Raw genomic sequence first — 19,027 nt, 5'->3', positions numbered from 1 at the left:
AAAAAAATTCAAAGGGGGGCTCATAATTCTGACTTCAAATGTTGGTGGGCATAGATTTTTTCTTTAATCTTGATTAATCAAACATAATTTTAGAATTAATCTCAATTAATCTAGATTAAAATGGCTCATTTGAATTCTGCCAAAGCCATTCAGAATGTGTGTGCTATCCAAATAATGACTAAATGCAAGTCTTTGAGAACGGGTTTCTCAAGCCAGGTGGCGCATTAGAACAAGAGCTCATCTCCTGCTTGAGAAACTGTTCTACCACGATAATTGATGATGAAAATAAATGATGTTTAATGAGATGAACTTGTGTTTACAAACTGTTTATTCAGTTAAACAGTTTGATTACCTTAATCTGACTAACTGAACTAAACAGAAATGGAATTAAGACGTGGAGTATGCTTATATTAGTGGCATTACTGAAGTAAACAACATCGCGATCATTTACCATCATGTAGGACTTTTTACCATATTTTCCAACAAGATCCACACACACGGCAGTACGAAATGTGGAATTCTTTTTTTTTTCTATTCGGCGTGCGGTATTAAATTCTATAACACTCTCCCCAGTCTTTACTCCTTATTTGCGTCGAATACGCCAGTTTGTTACAGGAGCATGAATGACATGTTCATGAGTGTAAGTGGAACTGCCGAACTGCAGTCAAAGTCACCCAAAATTACAGGAAACTCAGTAACACTTTACAATAAGGTTCATTAGTTAATGCATTTACTAACATGAACTAATCATGAACAACACATGTACAGCATTTATTAATCATAATTCAACATTTACTAACGCATTATTAACATCCAACTCCATGCTTGTTAACATTAGTTAATGCACCATGAGTTAACATGAACTAATAACGAACTACTGTATTTTCATTAACTAACGTTAACTAACATGAACAAAATACAGTAGTAAATGTATTGTTCATTGTTTGTTCATGTTAGTCAATCCATTAATAAACATTAACTAATGAACCTTATTGTAAAGTGTGACCGGAAACTCTTACATGAAAGTTTTTCACGTGAACACCTTAATTCTATTATTGCCTATTAAGCCAAATAACTAGATTGCAGATGTCTATGTAAGCGTAGTCAGTTGTGTCTTTGAAGTAAGTGAAAGATCCAGAAGGGTGCTGATTTGATTCACTTTTTTGTCAGATGGCTCACCGGTCAGGAGCTGTGCTGAAATATCAAGGTGAAAGTCATCATAGCTTGCGTAGAATAGACCCAGATTCCAACCCACCTTTGATAATAGATTAACAGTGATATTTTTTTATTGCGCAATAAAAGTCTCACATTAATTCCGATAATGGCCCACCGCTAATATAGCTATGGGAAAAAATAAGGAACACTGAAACTTTCTCACTTTCCGTGGACTATTTCGGTCTTGTAAATAAGTAAAACATTCCTTTTACATTTCAAGTGAAAATACTGTTATTTAACTTTTTTTTTCTTTTTTTTTTTTGCAGAAAATGATAATTGGTCACAAATAACAAATACCAAACATTGATTTCTTAATTTCTCTTCTAAATGTAAAACACTGGTATTGTGTTGTCTAAAAATGTATATAAACATAGCCTGACTGAAAACTTTAAATGACTGTAAATGTGTGATTTACTCATTTACTAATTAGGTTTCCTTTGGAGACTCAAGTGGCTTAATTTTTAACATCACCTAAATTAATCTTGTAAAGTGTACAGAAAATACAGTTTGGTGAGAATCATTTGTTGAAGTAACAGCAGTGTTTGTGTTGTCAAGACAACTACGAAGACTTTTGAAGATGGAGGAGAGACTTGTGGTTGCTGTTTTGAGTTATCCGGAGCTGCATGACTTCACAAATCTTGAATATCAAAATATTATTCAATTCAATTTAAAGTTTATTTATTTAGCGCTTTTCACAATATAGATTGTGTCAAAGCAGCTTAACATAGTTCTAGTAAAGTCCAGATTTCAGAGTTGGAGTCAATATCAGCTGCATTTAATTCAGTCATTGCCTAGCGACATAAAAAGTGCAGCACACTTCTTTTTTTCTTGTCAACCAAAAGGCACTGCGGTGCGGCTTGTGCTTTTAGAACGTAAAAGCGAGTTTGCTGTGATCGGCCCCTTATTGTGTATAAAAAGGCTGAATTACCTGTCGTAAACATGCACCCTAATCTGATGCAGAACACATTTATAAATTTTGTTTGCCTCACAAAAGTGTTCTTGGACTCTTGGAGCTTTGTGTGATTACAGTTGAAATACTGAAGTCACATGGAATGTTTTAGCTTCATTACTTTAAACGTCTCTGGACAGATGCTGCCTATGGAGGATCAGAGAGCTGCTAGATTTCATCTAAATAACCTTAATTTGTGTTCTGAAGATAAACTAATGTCTTAGGACATTGGAACGACATTCATTCATTTTCTTTTCAGCTTAGTCCCTTTATCAATCTGGGGTCGCCACAGTGGAACGAACCGCCAACTTATCCAGCACATGTTTTACGCAGCGAATGGCCTTTCAGCTGCAACCAACCACTGGGAAACACCCATACACTCTCATTTACACACATACACTACGGCCAATTTAGTTTATTCAATTAACTTTTACCGCATATCTTTGGACTGTGGGGGAAACTGAAGCACCTGGAGGAAACCCATGCAAACACGTTGGAATAACATGAGTAATTAATAACAGAATTTTCATATTTGAGTGAACTAACCCTTTAATTTCACATCATGTGTGGGATTAATTGCTGTTAAAACATTGTAATCTGCTGACGTATAATACAGTACACTTTGTTAGATGTGGTTTTGGGCATATCTCAAAACTAATGTCTGTTATAGGCCTGCTATATATTAAAACGCAGACGCCTAATTTCACTCGAAGCATTACAATATTAAAAATGTTGAAATGGATCATAACTCTCTTTTTATGTCAGGTACACTGTAGAAATGCTGGGCTCTACACAATCAATTTGTGTTGGGACAATATGAAGGAATTAAGTTAATTCTTTTTTTTTATTACAAATTTAAGTGGATTGAATATATAAAACAATTAAGTTGTCCCCCCAAAAAACTCAAGAATTGTGTTTCATCTCATTTAAAATAAGTAGTTGAAACAAACAACAACCTTTGGGACTTATTTTTGGAGTTTACCATTCATTACAAAACTGCATATAAGTGTATATGGATTACCAAATTTGTCCTTGGTTTGCGTTGAGATGTGCTCTGTGTCTGTTAATGCGAGTCGGAAGTATCTTCTGGACGAGGGTGTTGAGTGCGTGTGTGAGTCCTTGTGCTGCTGTTTGTTTTGATGCCGAATAGATCAATTGTGTCTTTGGTGCGAGGGGGAGAAAAGAGAGAGAGAAAAAACAACAGAAGAAAAAACACAGAGAGGGAGATGTGGGTCTAGGCGACTTCCAGGCATTGTGCGAGCAACGGAAGAGAGGGGGCGGCCGAGGAAAAGTGAGACCATTACTGAACGAGCTCAGGCCAATTAGCGGAAACCATACAGTCTGTCAGACTGGCAGCAGCGTTATATAGATCAGAGCGGCAGAAAGCACCGCATTGTGAGTCTCTCATTATGAGGAGCTGATGGAGCTGCAGGACGGTTGAGTCATTACTGTTGATTCCCAAGATGGAATCTAGGAATGACATGTGGAAAACTGTTATTTTGACAATGATTCACTGAATGTGTGTGTGTGTGCGTGTTACCACACTGTAAACTTGTTACTTTACATTATTAAAAAGTAGAATCCAGTTATTTATTATTTTAAATGACATTATATTAAAGTTATATTATATTAAGTTTAAATGTAACTTATTCTATTAAGTTAAACTAACATAAAAGCATACACTACAGGACATACAGGACATGTCTCGTCGCCTTTGCAAGTTTTAGATACAACAAATAATATCTTGACTTCTAGTGGAAAAATACTTAATATTCCCATGAGCTTGGAGGACTGCATTTATACATCTCTGCAATGATTCAAATAACTTATTAATAAAGTCATCTGGAATGGCAAAGAAAGCGTTCTTGCAGGACTCCCAGAGTTCATCAAGATTATTTAGATTCATCTTCAATGACTCCTCCTTCATCTTACCATAGACATGCTCAATAATGTTCATGTCTGGTGACTGGGCTGGTAAGGTGGTCCTGGAGCACCTTGATCTTCTTTGCTTTCAGGAACTTTTTCCGAAGAATTTGCCCTCTCCTGTGGTTTGTGATGTAATGGGCAGCACAAATGTCTTGATACCTCAGGCTGTTGATGTTGCCATTCACTCTTGCACACCCTCATACTGGATGTAACCCCTAACCATGATTTTTCCTTCACCAAACTTGACTGATATCTGTGAGAATCTTGACTTCACGTGGGTTTCAGTAGGTCTTCTGCCGTATTTGTGATGATTGGGATGCAGTTCAACAGATGATTCATTAGAAAAATCTACCTTCTGCCACTTTTCCAAATAATCCACTAGAAGTCAAGTTATTATTTGTTGCTCTTACAAATGGGATTGATGGCAAGTGTATAATAGTTTTCCATAATTTTTTTAATCGATCTAAAAAAATGCTGGGTTGATTTAATGGATCAAATGTGGATTAGCTCATCCGTTGGTGTACTGTAAGTGACATTTAAATTTAATTGAAAAAACAAACCCATGTTAAAATAGACCCATACTCAATACTTTTAGTTCATGTTTAAATTATCTTAAATGAGTTAAAACAACATGATTATTAGGGGGAGAGAACTTAATTTGGGGGAGAGAACTTAATTGTATTATGTTCAATCCACTTAAATTTGATTAAGTTAATCTAATTTGTTTTGGGACAACATGAAGGAATTGTGTGGAACCCTGCAGTTTTTATAGTGTGAATTAAAATTGCTAAAAACATGTACTGTATAACCCATAATGTTGGTTTAAAAATACCAGAATTTTTTAAATAATGTATTTTATTGTTAATTGTTCAGTCTCTTTGGAAAAACACAAACAATGATAAATGAAAATTATTCAAAAAATATCTATAATTAATAAAAAGGATGTCAGAGGTTATTTCAACTTATTAATAATATCCATTTTTATAGTGCAAACTCGTTTCTTTTTTTATATTGTAATCATATTTTGGAAAAAAAAAACTTTTTGCATAGTTTTGCATACTAAATTACAAAATAAAAGTATATTAATTACACATATAAGCTGCAGAAACAGCGTCTGCACTTGTAAATAAGTGTCTCTTCCTGCCGGAGATTTGGACATATAAGGACATGGTTTGAGCTCATCCGGTGTGGAGTGTGGATGGAGGGGGTTGTTTGTCCTCTTGAGGAAGGTGGAAGGAGGTGGAGACGTGCACAGACATGGACAATGAGGAAAATTAGGATGTACTGAAAAGGATCACGCATTTAGAGTGAGGGGGAAAAACATCTATTGAAATAAATATCCTAAACTCATCACGGTTTATCTGTATTTGATATTACATATTTTTACTTTGCATTGTAAATGATTAGAATATTGTAGAATTTGAAATAATGGCATTCATTTCAGATTGTAGTTTATTTATTCTTGCAATGCAGAATTTTCAGTGTCATATGATCCTTCAGAGATCATTATAATACACTCAAATGGCTGTTGCTTCTTGTTCAAACTACTTATTTAAAATGGGTTGAAACAACAGAATTCTTGAGTTTTTTGGAGACAAACTTAATTGTTGTGTTCAATCCACTTAAATTTGTAAAAAAATAAAATGGTAACTTAATGTACTAAACTGAATTTGGCTCGATTTGTGTAAACTAAAAAAGCTTTGCTGCAAGTTGCCTTACAATTTTAAGTTGAGTGAACTTAGTTCAGTTTTTTATAGTGTCAAATGAAGATCAAATGAATGATGACATATTTTTCATAGTTTGATGTTGATATTTTAACTAAATATTTTGTGGGTGTCTTCTATAAATTATGGTAAATATATATTTTGTTTATTATTTAGTTCATTTAGTTTTTTTCTCAGAGAAAAAAATCAAGATACATGTTATGCATTTAAATTAATTAATTATTTTAAATAGTTTTAGATATTTTAATAAGGTAAACACAAAAATTATAGATATATTACACATTTATTATTTTAAATGCTTTGGTGCTCAGGATTTAAAAAAAAATGTATTCTACTGTATGTTCCACAATTTTTTGCCTAATTATCCTATTATTTGTATTTATTTTTTTAATCATCTAATAAAAATTAAAAGCTGTTAAAAATAGTGCCAGAGTATGCATAGAGAGAAATATATATGCATTTTATTTAAGTATTGAGCTTTGTATTCCTTTACTAATTTCTTTAAGACTTCCTTAAAGAATCCTTAATATCTCTGAAAGAGAGAGTATCAAATTCAAAATATGTGTGTTTAAAAAAAATAACCCAATGACTGAGCCAGAAATTATTAACATTCCAAACCCCAGAAAAGCTCAAGAGAAAATCAGACTGTAGGTGCTCCCGGTATCGAGAACAATGTTTCTCTTAAAATACTGTGCCAGGATCATTAGACAAACAGCCAAGTAATCAAGATGTTTGCTGAATTGCCTGCAGCTAAAAATGTGGAAGATATTTCAGGTCATGAGTTATTTCTTTTATAACCTCTACGCAGCTATTCATAGAAGCTAATGCAACATTAACAATTATCACGCAAGAGATCTAAGAAAAATTCCCACAATCAACAATACCCTATTCATATTCTGTCAGCATGTACTCATTTCAGACTACAAAAAAAGAAACATATGCTAAGTGTAAACCTTTGCAGGAATGTGTTTTGCTTATATTTTTGAAAAATGTCAAATAAATGTAATATTATTGATTGTGTACAGAGTGATGTGTGCAGAAAATGAGTTTAAATAATGCACATGATGTCCAGAAAATTAGCTTTCAATGACCATCAACCATTAAAATTTGAGGAACATGTTTATTAAACTGACTGAATTTATGGCCAAAACATGTACAACTTGTCACGTAATGTTTAAGAAATTGCTATTAAAAAGAAATATCTTTTAAAAATATTTTCTACCCTTTAAAAAAATGCTGGGTTACACACAATCTATTTGTGTTGGAACAACCTGGAGAAATTAAGTTAACTTGTTAGTTTTTACAAATTTAAGTGGATTTAACATAAAACGATTAAGTTGTCTCAAAGAAAACTCAATAATTGTGTTGTTACAGCTCGACAATTGTATTCATTGTCATATTGGAGTGATAGAAACCAAATGAATCTCTTTTTTCCTGAAAATTTCCTGACGTTAAAATAGGACCCAAATCCCAGTGATTTTGAGGTCCCCTCCAATGTGACATAGGAATAAGGTTTTCCCCGCCCACAGAATTTATAGAAAGACGCCATGTTTCTATAATAATGTCCACAGAACATTATTTATGCAAAGGAACTGAGATTAAAATATCTGTTCCAACTCTCTATGATTTCTGTAAGTTTTACAAATGTAACATTTTAAAAACAGAGCATGATCGTAATGAACACTGTAAAATCGCTATGTAATTCTTAACCATTATAATCACCAGGCTGCATGGTGTCAGTAAACATGCATCTATATGCATGTGTTTGCATGTACTGCAAACGCCATTTGTGTGAGACTCATTGTTTCAGAAAGGCTTGAATAAACTCCACCACAAATACTTCAAAAAAACTTCCTTGGTATTTTTGGCTGATGAGTTGGATTTTTGCTTCATCGGTGTCTGTCTCTGTCACTGACTGCTGTTCATCTGAAATAGCGAAGAAGAAGCAAACACCCACATAGGAGTGATGGGCAGGAGAAGCAGCTCATTTGCATTTAAAGCCACAGGCTACAAAAACCGCTACACTGAACTCAAGACACCAAAAAGGGCAAATTCTGGAGACTATAATAAATAATCTGATAGGTATTTTGAGCTGAAACTTTGCAGATACATTCTGGAGACTCCAAAGACTTATCTTATATCTTATAATAAAATAGGTGCCCTTTAAATAAGTAGTTTGAATAAATAGCAAACAATATTCTTTTAGTGTATTATTAAAAAGCTTACAATAAAGCATACACTGACTACAATAAAATCAGAAATTAATATTTGATCAGTTCTCCGTTATATTTAATTAGCAGTCTTTCCCCTGCACACTTCTCAATAAGCATGTTATCTAATGTTATCACAAATCAAACAAATGAAATGTGGAGCACATATGTTCTACATCAAACACACAATATTCTTACCCTGCTGATAAACAGATAATGTTCAATTGTAAATTAGTCATTTTTGACCAGTTATCCATATTGGTGTTTGTTCAGTGCAGTAATACTACAGTATCAAGTCACATTAAAATATATATATTTTGTCGCTTTTTCATACTTACTTAAAATGAGCCAAAACATCCATTCTTGAGATTTCTTTAGGCACAACTTAATTGTTTTATGTTTAATCTACTTGTTGTGGAATGTGTTAAATTAACTTCATTGATTGGCACAACATGAATATATTGTGTGACACCCAGCATTTTTACAGTGCAAGTTGAGCTTTATTGTCATTGCACTACATGTGTCTCATACAGTGGACAGAAAGTTGTCTCACAGGACCATGATTTTACATAAATATACATAATCATAAATGTGAACACAAAACTGGATTTAAGAGCTATTTTAAACCTATATGGTGAGATAATCTAAGTAACAAGTAATTTTAAATAATACAGAACAAACTTGTGCAAGACATTGTGGTATAAAAAATACATTTTTGGTTGAAGAAGACAAGTAGTCCAACATGATTTGTGGCACATTCATAAACATTGTTTTCCTTATTGAGTCAGGTAAAGTGTCTGGTGCATTTGGAGAGAAGAGTGTTTCTGCAGGTGGTTTGTCAAACCCACTCACCTGTGCAGAATGTTTTGAGGTTTTTGTTTGGTGTTTATATGTTTAGGTTATGTTGCCATTGTAATATTGCAATATTTCATTTCTCTGACACTTTCCCAGACACTTGCACCAGTTTGCGCATTTCCACATCAACATTAATATGCTTACAAAGTCATATCATTTTGATGACAGAACTCAATTAACTTACACCACTTGTTGAATGTTATGACGAGCTTTTGGGTGTCTGAAGTCTTCTTCATCTTGTGTCTATTTGGAGAAATATTTGAGAGGGAAAATGGTTCAGACCAGTCATTTCCTCTCTAGAGCCTTCAGCTTTGGCCTGATGGTCACGTAGAGTTTCAGAAGACAGATATGATCAGGACAGGATGTTAAAGTCGAGCACAGTCAAAGGATTATTGGAGAAACCAAGACAGGAAAGTAAATCACAAAGTCTGACATGAGAGATCATTTTAGTCCATTCAGAAAAAATGTCACCAAAAGAATAGTCTATGAAGATCTGCTCTTTTGATAATCTGAATTTACATATATAATTATGATTGCTACTACTACTACTATTTATTATTCTAAAAACGTCTTGAAAAAAGCTGACGATAAACGCAAACGAAAAGCGTCCCAGTGTGTAAGAGCCTCAAGACTCTTCTTTTTACTTTTGCATTTAATTAATTAGGATTTCTGTCATTTTTTAAAAATTTGTGTATTTTTGATTTTTTAAGTTTTTATTGTTGTTCTATTGTTCTGTAGAGCGTTGAGTTTAAAGAAGCACATTTCAAATAAAATTTATTTTTATTATTATTACTATTATTATTATCATTATTATTATTATCAGTATTATCATTATTATTATTATTATTATCATTATTATTGTTATTATTATTATCATTATCATTATTATTATTATTATCGTTGTTGTTATTATTATTATTGTTATTGTTATCATTATTGTTAATGTTATCATTATTATCATTATTATTATCATCGTTATTATTATTATTATGGTCATTATTATTAATATTATTATTATTTAAGTAAATGTGCATTGAACTGTCATATTTTATTTGTATTTTCACTTGTTTTATTGGAAACATGAAAGTAGAAACTTTACTTGCATTTAATATGCTTTCTGTGCCTATAAAATCACTTTTGTAATTGAAATTAAATGTGGACACCAAGAGACATTTTGTCTTTGTCCCTTGTGTATTATAGTACACAGAGATTTAAGCTGAGCTGTAATCCAAGCAGAGTTCAAAGGATTGACAAATAAAACAACAGACATGCAGATTACAGTCTTGAGGATTATCCAGCTGCTTTACCATTGGTGATTCAATCAAAAGCAGGGGGTTAAACGATAAATTCATCTATCAAAATGTGACCGCAGACAGCTAAGCATTCTTTTTTCTTTTTGTGGACAAGTGATATGCCCGGGATTAAGTTGCCTGAGGCGATAAATAAATCCCTCTTTCTCTCTCTCTCTTTACTACTGGCACCATATGTCATTCCAATATGGGACACACACAGCAGGCATCCCAAAATACTGTATTGCTCCAGGACACCCTGACATCTCTGGCAAGCCAATTTAACATTTATTTGTGTAAACTATTTGTCTCTTTTTATTACTGCCATTTGTCTCTAGTCTAAATCATTCATTCATTTTCCTTCAACTTAGTCCCTTTATTTATCGCCACAGTGGAATGAACCGCCAACTTATCCAGCATATGTTTTACACAGCGGATGTCCTTCCTGCTGCAGCCCAGTACTGGGAAACATCCATACACACTCATTCACACACACACAGACTACGGCCATGGTTTCTGTATACGTGATTTGAAGCAGAGCGAAAGTGAACACTGGGATTTGGGTGCAAGTTTGAACAGACATATACACCTAAAAATAATAATAATAACAATAATAATAATAATATCTAAACATGCCGATCTTGGTGGGTTTATTTTAAACACAACACATTTTGTCCTAAATAAGCTCAAACATTTCGTAAAAGCAATCACATGCTTTCATAGATCCCTTATTTTTATATTTTTACATTCCAATGTTGGTAGGTATGGTAATCACTATTAGATTTTTTGAAAATACGGTACATCTGTAAAAAGAAATTCAAGTTGGTGTAAAGGACATTTTTAATTAATTTATTTATTTTTTGCATAACAAGAACAATAGCATATAAAAAAGGGAATGCAATGCTTACATATTTTCCACGTCAAAGGAACAAATCAATAGAGAATTATATAATTATAAAAACAAAATTACAGGGCATTCATAAATGACAAGAAATTTGCATAGGAAAATGATTGCAAAATTGCATACATCCATATAGCTTTTTATTTTTAATGTCTTTTAGGGTTTCAGTATAATGCTTAACATCAGTTTTAAACAAATAAATGTAAGGCTTATCATTGGACCATTTTTGTTTGTGGATATGGTATTTCCCATATATAATCATTAAATTAATAAACAAATTTTGCTCCAAAGTTTTACCATTATTGTTGTATGTCAAAAAGTATCTTTACAAGAAAACTGATTTTTAATTTTGTAAGTTTAAATATGGTATTCAACATCAAACCAAAACATTTGGGTATATGTGCATTCAAATGCAGATCTTTTAACAAAAGTTTTTTTTTGTTTCACTGGATAAATGAAATGAATTAGTTTATATGTCACATCTTAAACTTTATTTGTGAGACAATATTTACAAGGTAAGTTCCTAACTTTTTCTTACTTAATCTGCTCAAATAAGGAATTTCTAAAAGATTTGCATTTAAGCAACAATGTGGATTTGCGTAACTTCTTAATGTAAACGTTATTAATTTTATTGTCTATAATTATCACACCATTGACACTTAACTGATTAGTATGTAAAAGATTGGATTCAGAGGACATATTACCAGATAAGAACTGAAAAACAGTGTTGCCAATTTCCAATCAAAAGTAGCTAAAGCCTGCTCAAAAAGTAGCTAAATGTTGCCAGATGACGTCACACACTAATTTGCATATCAGTGACATCATCACGTAGTATCTGACATGCATACGTTCATTATGTCTCTACTCTGATGCGCCGTGTATTAATATATTGTATTTAGTATATTAAATTATTATTTAAAATATTTAATATATTATATTATATTAAAACATTACATCCAGATATACAATAAATAGATTCTTATTAACATATTACTTTGCGTGATGACGTCATTGTGTAATCACAACTCAAAACTACATCTTTATAGTATACAAAAGAATTAATGTTTTCTTAAATTGACTGGCCATCTCAACAAAAACATTATTTGAAATATGTCCATTTAGATCTGTATTGAAAAATACAGTAAACTATATTTGGACAAATATAGAAAAAAAAATATATAATAAATATAATATTATATCATATATAATAAATATATATATATATATATATATATATATATATATATATATATATATATATATATATATATATATATATATATATATATATATATATATATAACACTGATAACGAACAGTTACGTTCTTTTAAACAATCACAGATTGTGTATCTACTCCCTTTAACTTGGGAAATTAACACATTCGTAAAAGTGATAACAATTATAGCACTATTGGAATGTATTGCTACCTAAATTACCAACAAGTATACATGATAACAAATATCAGTAAATTAACAGTTATGAAAAACAATGAGCTTGCAATTTACTCTACCGAGTGAAGCCTGCAGCCACTGCTCTTTTAAATGACTTTTTTTATTATTATTATTAAAAGTAGCCAAATGAATGTAAAAAATTTGCTAAATTTGTTGCTAGGTGCTTTTTGAAAAATAGTTGCTAGGGTAGTATGAAAAGTTGCTAAATCTAGCAAATTGCTAAGTTGGCAACACAGCTGAAAAAGTACACTGGGAATTGCATCAAATGCTATTGAAAACTCTTTAGCAGTTATGGGGATCTTGTAAAAATTGAGACATTCACAATAATTAAATGGTCGTCCATTACTTTTGAATAACGGTATCACCAATATAATGTTATTGCACCTATGTCTATCAGTATTTTGGTGTAAAGGACGTTGAATGTTAATGCGGCTTGCCATGTGACGTCACGCGTTTGGACTGCTCCACACAGGCCTCTGTCAGCCGCTGCTGGATCCTCCAGGAAAAGTAGGTTACTAAAATGAAATCGAAAGAGAACTAAAAAGTAGCTCAGAAGTGTAATGGGTCGGATATAAACCGAAAGCGAGCACGTTTTGCTGACAGTGTTTGCGATAGTGTTTCTTTAAGAAGAAGAAAAAATCTCGCATAAATCAGCCGACGCGACTTGCAGTATTCGCATTATCAACAGTCAAATAAACAATGTAAACTCTGGATGTAACGTTAACTTACTCTCCAAAAACTGAACGGTCTGTAGTGCACGACTGCATGGGCTTTAATGTTTATAGGCGTGTTTGTAATATTTAACAGTTGAATTGATATATTAAGTAAGTACAGGAGGCTTGAATAATGTATTGAACTGAACTTTTTAACTGATACAGACAGACGGACGCTGCCCGCCGGTCATTTCATGAGGCATGAGCTGATGGAAAATATCGCTGATTTCATTTTGCAGATGAAAACGAGCCGAGACGAGGCAGATGTTCTGTAGGCTTGGAGTCTGCAGCGTTTTCAAAAGGTAACGTTACGGGAAATTGTTAATGTCCTATTGTTTAAATAACCCACAGAACACACCGGACGTCAGTAACCATAGATGAGCAGAAATCCGCGAGCGTCACGTTCATGTGTCGCGCGCTTCTGTCAAGCACTGCAACGAATCACAACCTAAAGCAGACTGCAATTCATTTATTTTAAGATTTAAAAAATGGAGTCATACGGGAGATACATCGGCCTAACAAGCCACGGCTTTGAGTTCGAGCTTTCACTGGTTGTAGTGCAATGCAAGACGGTCATATTGGATGTTTATGTGGTTAAGAAACTTGTTTAGATGTTGTTCAGTGTAATTATTATAGATCAATGTAGACGTGAGAGCTGAATCAATGTTAAGATAACATTGATGGTTAACTGCTCATTACCTGGCTATTTGCTTGTGTAAAACCATCTTCTAACATCAACAAACATACAGCACGCTACAAGTTATACTAAGGTGGTCAAACTGTTTTTGGGGGCAATTTAACTGGTCAACCAACATTACCAAGCTGTTTTCCTAAATACAGTAGTCAACATTCGAAGCGAATCAAAAATGTTTTTCAAAATTGTCCTAGGACAAGAATGGCTGTTGTTCAATAGTTTTAGGAAATCTTTGATGAAAGGTTATGATCCTCTTCAAATGTTGACTACTGTAGTTCAGCCCAATTGAAGATTTACTCTTCTTCAAGTGGTTCCAACCCTTTATGAGTTTCATTTTTCTGTTGAACACAAAAGAAAAAACTTGAAGGCATGCATGTTAGAAACCTGTAGCCATTTACTTTCATAATAGGAAGGTTACACATTTTCAGTATTTTTCAAAACAGCTTATTTTGTGTTTAACAAAAAAGTACATATAAGGGGTGCGAATTACAGGGGCTTTAGGGAGATATGACCCCCCTAATTACCACTTTATCCCCCCTGAAGGATGTCAGAACAAGATGTATGGGGGGGTCAGTTGTTTAATACTGAGAAATATTTCACTCTGATCTGTATTTTAAATAATATTAATTATTAAAATAATAGATAATATAAATAAAACATTTGACCACCGCTATAACGGTAAAAAAATTGTTAATGCATATTTGCGCCAATCAGTCAATGCGAGAACAAAGTCTGAAAGAGGCAGATCTAGAGCTCCAATAGACATCATGTTCACAAGACTTGTTCTCGTAAAATGGGTGTTTACATATTTAGCCTGAAAAATATGTAGTTTGTAGTTTAACCTACAGTAACATCTGAAATCGCAAATTAGAGAATACTGCAGGTCAGAATACACTAAATGTCCCTCAAAATGCTGAAAACCTAAATCTTTTAGTTTTTATTAATAAACTAGATGAAATTAAAAAAAGAAATGCATAAATAAGTGAAGCATGTATACACAAACTAACTGAAACAGCTGACCCTCCTGATTGTCAATATATAGTCCAAGAGTTCACAGTATATATATATATATATATATATATATATATATATATATATATATATATATATATATATATATATATATATATATATATATATATATATATATATATATATATATATATATATATATATATATAATATCGCAATATATATCGCAGGGGAAAAAATATCGCAATGTCAATTTTTTCCAATATCGTGCAGCCCTAGTTCACACTTAGCTGATGATTAATTATAAAGCTAGTTTGGCATGCTGTCCTGGGGGAGAGCCATGAGCTCAAAAGATCGTCAAGTCCGGGGCTCCCTCCTGTTTGCAAGGCGAGAGGGGAGTTTGAGCTCAGGTTGATCTCGAGAACTCCCCTGCTGTAGAAGCTAATGAACAGATAGTGATTGCTCTTAAGAGATAACTACTTACTAGGAGCATGTCTATAATGCTGATTTGGATTAGTCAATTAACTTAAGTTGTGTTTTTGGACGGTGGGACGAACTCTGGGAACCTGGGGGTAAACCCACGTGAGCATGGAGAGAACATGTAAACTCCGCACTGAAACGTCGACTGGCTTGGTAAGGACTACAACCAAAGATGTTCTTGCTGTGAGGCAACAGTGCTAACCACTGGGCCACCGTGTCAGCCATCTAGGAAAGGAGGAGGAGTAGGGGTGGAAGGGGGGATCCTCAAAAACAAAGGTGGCTGTGATATGGAACTTAGGGTATTTTATAGTGGCTTAGGAATTATCTGATTGGTGAATCATAAATTGGATAATGAGGGACCAGCCGCAAGCAATCATAAGCATGCGATCCTCTCGAAATTAGTTTATAAAAAAACTCCACTTCGCATACTGTATATGTATCTATACTGTATTTACTCCGTCTCAAACAGGTTTGTGACAAGTGAAGGGTGAGTAAAAGATGACAGAATTTTCAGTTTTTGGTGAACTGTCCCTTTATTCTGGCTTTTCAAGTACAATTTCAAAAGACTTGTTCGTTATGTAATGCTTTACAAAATACTGTTGTTGGTGATTTGGTTGTGCTAGACTACTTTCGACCATTAACAAACAAACCATATTGAGGTGAAGTTGGTTTTATATTAACACAATTGTCCAGTGACAACTTGTGACATGCTCCCTATATAGTTTACCATGCCACTTTGAATATTCGGCCTGAAACACATGTAAGTATGATTTGAAAATAACATTAGCACTATTTATTTGACTGTAAACAATGTTTTACTTTGAGATCATTTGTGTTAATATAATTTCCCTATTTAGAATTTGCAAAAGATGTTTTTGTGAAATTAAATTATTCAGAGGAAAGTGCAAATGTGTGAAAATAAAACCAACTTTACCTCAATACGAACCAGCTACTAGTTAGTTCTACTAATGTGGCTAAACTCTATATTTGGGCATGTTAACTGCTCAACCAGCAGATTACTAGACAGCCATCTTAAGCTAGATTCTCAGAGGACTTGTTTGTTTTCTAATACTTTTGTAAAATACTATTGTGTTTACAGCATCTTATATTGTTGTGAGGTTTGTTTTCATAAGCTTATAATAACAAGCACTCGTCAGCACTTGGATACACAAGCACATTGTCTGGCGAACACCTGATGGCACAAATGAAAAGTTGTATATTACACAACACTTCCTATCTTATTTTCATGGACAGGCTCTGTAGATAAAGTATTGTGGATTAAGTGTTGTGGACAATGCCTATTGTACCTATGGGAGACTCGAGAGCGGAACGAATACATTGCAAATGTTGTGCACCTGTGGGAATTGTATGTTTGTTTTGTATGTGTGTGAGAGAGAGAGAAATGCTGTTTGACTGAGGAACCCTGGAATTCCCCTTTCGGCTGAGAATGGTTCCCTTTTCCTGCTTTTTAACTTGGTGCCTATTGTTATCATGGAAACCATGCGTTGCCACTGGAGACAAAGCATAAAGCATCAGTCTGTTTTGTGTAGTTACAGTTATGCATTTTATACAAGCTTGGGCAGCACTTCTATAGAGCCTGAACTCTTAGGGATTGTTGTGTTATACATTACATCTAATCATATTTAAAATACTCAAATAAGTGACTTTAAACCTACAAAGTTTCACAATGGTGCCATGGTTTATATTGTGTGTTGTTCTTGTAGAAGTCTGATATGTCTGGTCCCACCTGGCTGCCTCCAAGGACCCTGGGTAGCCCAGACAGAGACACAGCACCAATGTCACACTCTGGCCCCGCTCTCTACAGACCTCCAAAGAAAGGCCTGCCCGAGCAGAGGCCCAAATATAACATGTATGACCAGAATGGTGGAACGGGAGGAAATGGCATGCCCATTAGATATATGGCTACTGGACCTTCAGGTAAGAACTGCTAAACTTGTTGTTTAAACGTCATGTTGATCCCTATGTACTGTTACTTTTTTTTAAAAATTAAATTCATTTTTTACTCTATTTTTATTTTTATTTTTTTTTATACATTTCATTTTAATGTTTAAATTAAATCCTAGTGATAAAAAACTTGTCAGATTAGTTTAAATCCTAAAACTAGAAAGCTGGAATAATTTATCTTGAGCTAATCTCATTTTCTGTAAATGAATGCTCTGAATGATAATATTCTTCATTTTAAAATTAGTGAAGACAGAATATCAGTATTTTATAAATGAAAACAGAAATGAACATTTATTCAAACAATGTGGCTATTAAAAGCTCTTGTCTACTCGATGGTACAGCGTCATGATTCAGTTTTGCTTAATTTTGTTGGCTTTTCCACAGTGTTGTGTACCAAAGACTATAGAACACACAAGATGTGTTACTCGTATAGTTTTGAATGGGGAAAAGTGTAACGGTCAATATGGTGAATTAAGCCTCACCTTCTAGTATAGGAGCCAATCATCGATTGCTATGAACTGACGATTCTCCTGGGAAAGCTCGGACCAGATGTGTGCTTTTACAACAGTTTGGTGGTCAACAAACACTGGAATCTCAACCAATACTTGCTTCACAGATGTAAAAAATACCTCCAAATTATGCCTGACATTTGTATGAATCTGTATTGTAATCTTTATGAAACATATACGAGGTACAGTTCGTCCTGTCAAATGCACATCACATGACAGCAACTTCTCAAACGCCCACAAACTAGTAAACAAAGAGTTGCTGTCATTTCTGGAGGAGATTCCCCATCAAGACCAAGTTGTGAACTATTTCAGAAGAGCAGCGCAATCAGATGAAGCATTATCCATAGGATGATAATGTGTAGAACGGCCATAAATGAGCTTGGTGTTGGTGATCACTTTCCTTTTGAGTGTGCATGCGCATTAGCTTGAGCGACTTGAAAATATTCTAATTTTGTTTGACGTTTAGAAACAAAACTTATGAGGCAGTTGTTGTTTTGTTTTATTAGTGATTCCAAACATTTAATGCAATCGTAAGCTTGGCAAACAATTTTAAAGAATTTGATGCTTTCCCTATTCAGACAGAATGCCCTAGCATAGCCGAGTGAATTGACTTGTCTTAAAGGGACTTTGTCTGTACCTTTTACCTGATACCAAGCAAGACAAACCATTATCGTAACATAACGTACACGAACTGCTGATCACAAATAGTCTGAGAGAATCGTCACTACGAGCATCATTGAATTTTTGACACGAGACACCAAAATACCAAACTCGCTATATTTAAATAGTTAGCAGCTGCCACTGATGTATTTTTGGTTCACATGACTAAACCATTTTTATGGCATCACCAGAAAAAAAATAAAAACCTGACATTACTGCAATTGGGGTCAGTAGAAGAGGTTCAGATGTTCGTCTTGTTGGAATTGCAGCTGAGTGGTGGGATGGGATGTCCTGGAATGAAAAAGTTTTTCACTTTTACTTTTTACTACTCTTCGTTACTGGTTTAGCAGACACACATTAAGCCCATGTCGTGGTTAAACCAGTCGGAGATAGTGAAGGGCAGTAGTACAGTAAGTTACCTTTCTTGTAGAATTGTTCTTTAAATAAAGAAGTTCATGTTGACCAGTTTGTTAGTTATTAATTTACAATTCAATATTGCCTATACGAATTGC

At 33.7% G+C, this 19,027-nt stretch overlaps 1 protein-coding gene across 35 annotated transcripts in view; it reads left to right on the top strand.

Annotated features, from left to right (window-relative positions):
* trip6 (thyroid hormone receptor interactor 6) overlaps nucleotides 1–19,027 on the top strand; it is a 52,869-nt gene that overhangs the window by 19,085 nt on the left and 14,757 nt on the right. For 12 of the 35 annotated variants that reach the window (XM_087260866.1, XM_087260855.1, XM_087260851.1 and 9 more), the window contains 2 exons: nucleotides 13,475–13,537; nucleotides 17,106–17,319. In XM_087260866.1, the coding sequence (XP_087116992.1) occupies nucleotides 17,115–17,319 (205 nt within the window). In that variant the 5' untranslated portion in view covers nucleotides 13,475–13,537; nucleotides 17,106–17,114. Of the gene's footprint in view, nucleotides 1–12,970; nucleotides 13,347–13,400; nucleotides 13,538–17,105; nucleotides 17,320–19,027 lie in introns of those variants that run through there. The other 23 variants (XM_087260868.1, XM_087260858.1, XM_087260857.1 and 20 more) reach the window with 5 other exon arrangements.

Source organism: Danio rerio, chromosome 7 (assembly GCF_052040795.2).
Source record: "Danio rerio strain M-AB ecotype USA chromosome 7, GRCz13ab, whole genome shotgun sequence".
In the NCBI taxonomy this organism is placed as follows: Eukaryota; Metazoa; Chordata; class Actinopteri; order Cypriniformes; family Danionidae; genus Danio; species Danio rerio.
Note: the sequence above shows the minus strand (reverse complement) of the source record. Positions and strands in the feature narration are given on the sequence as shown.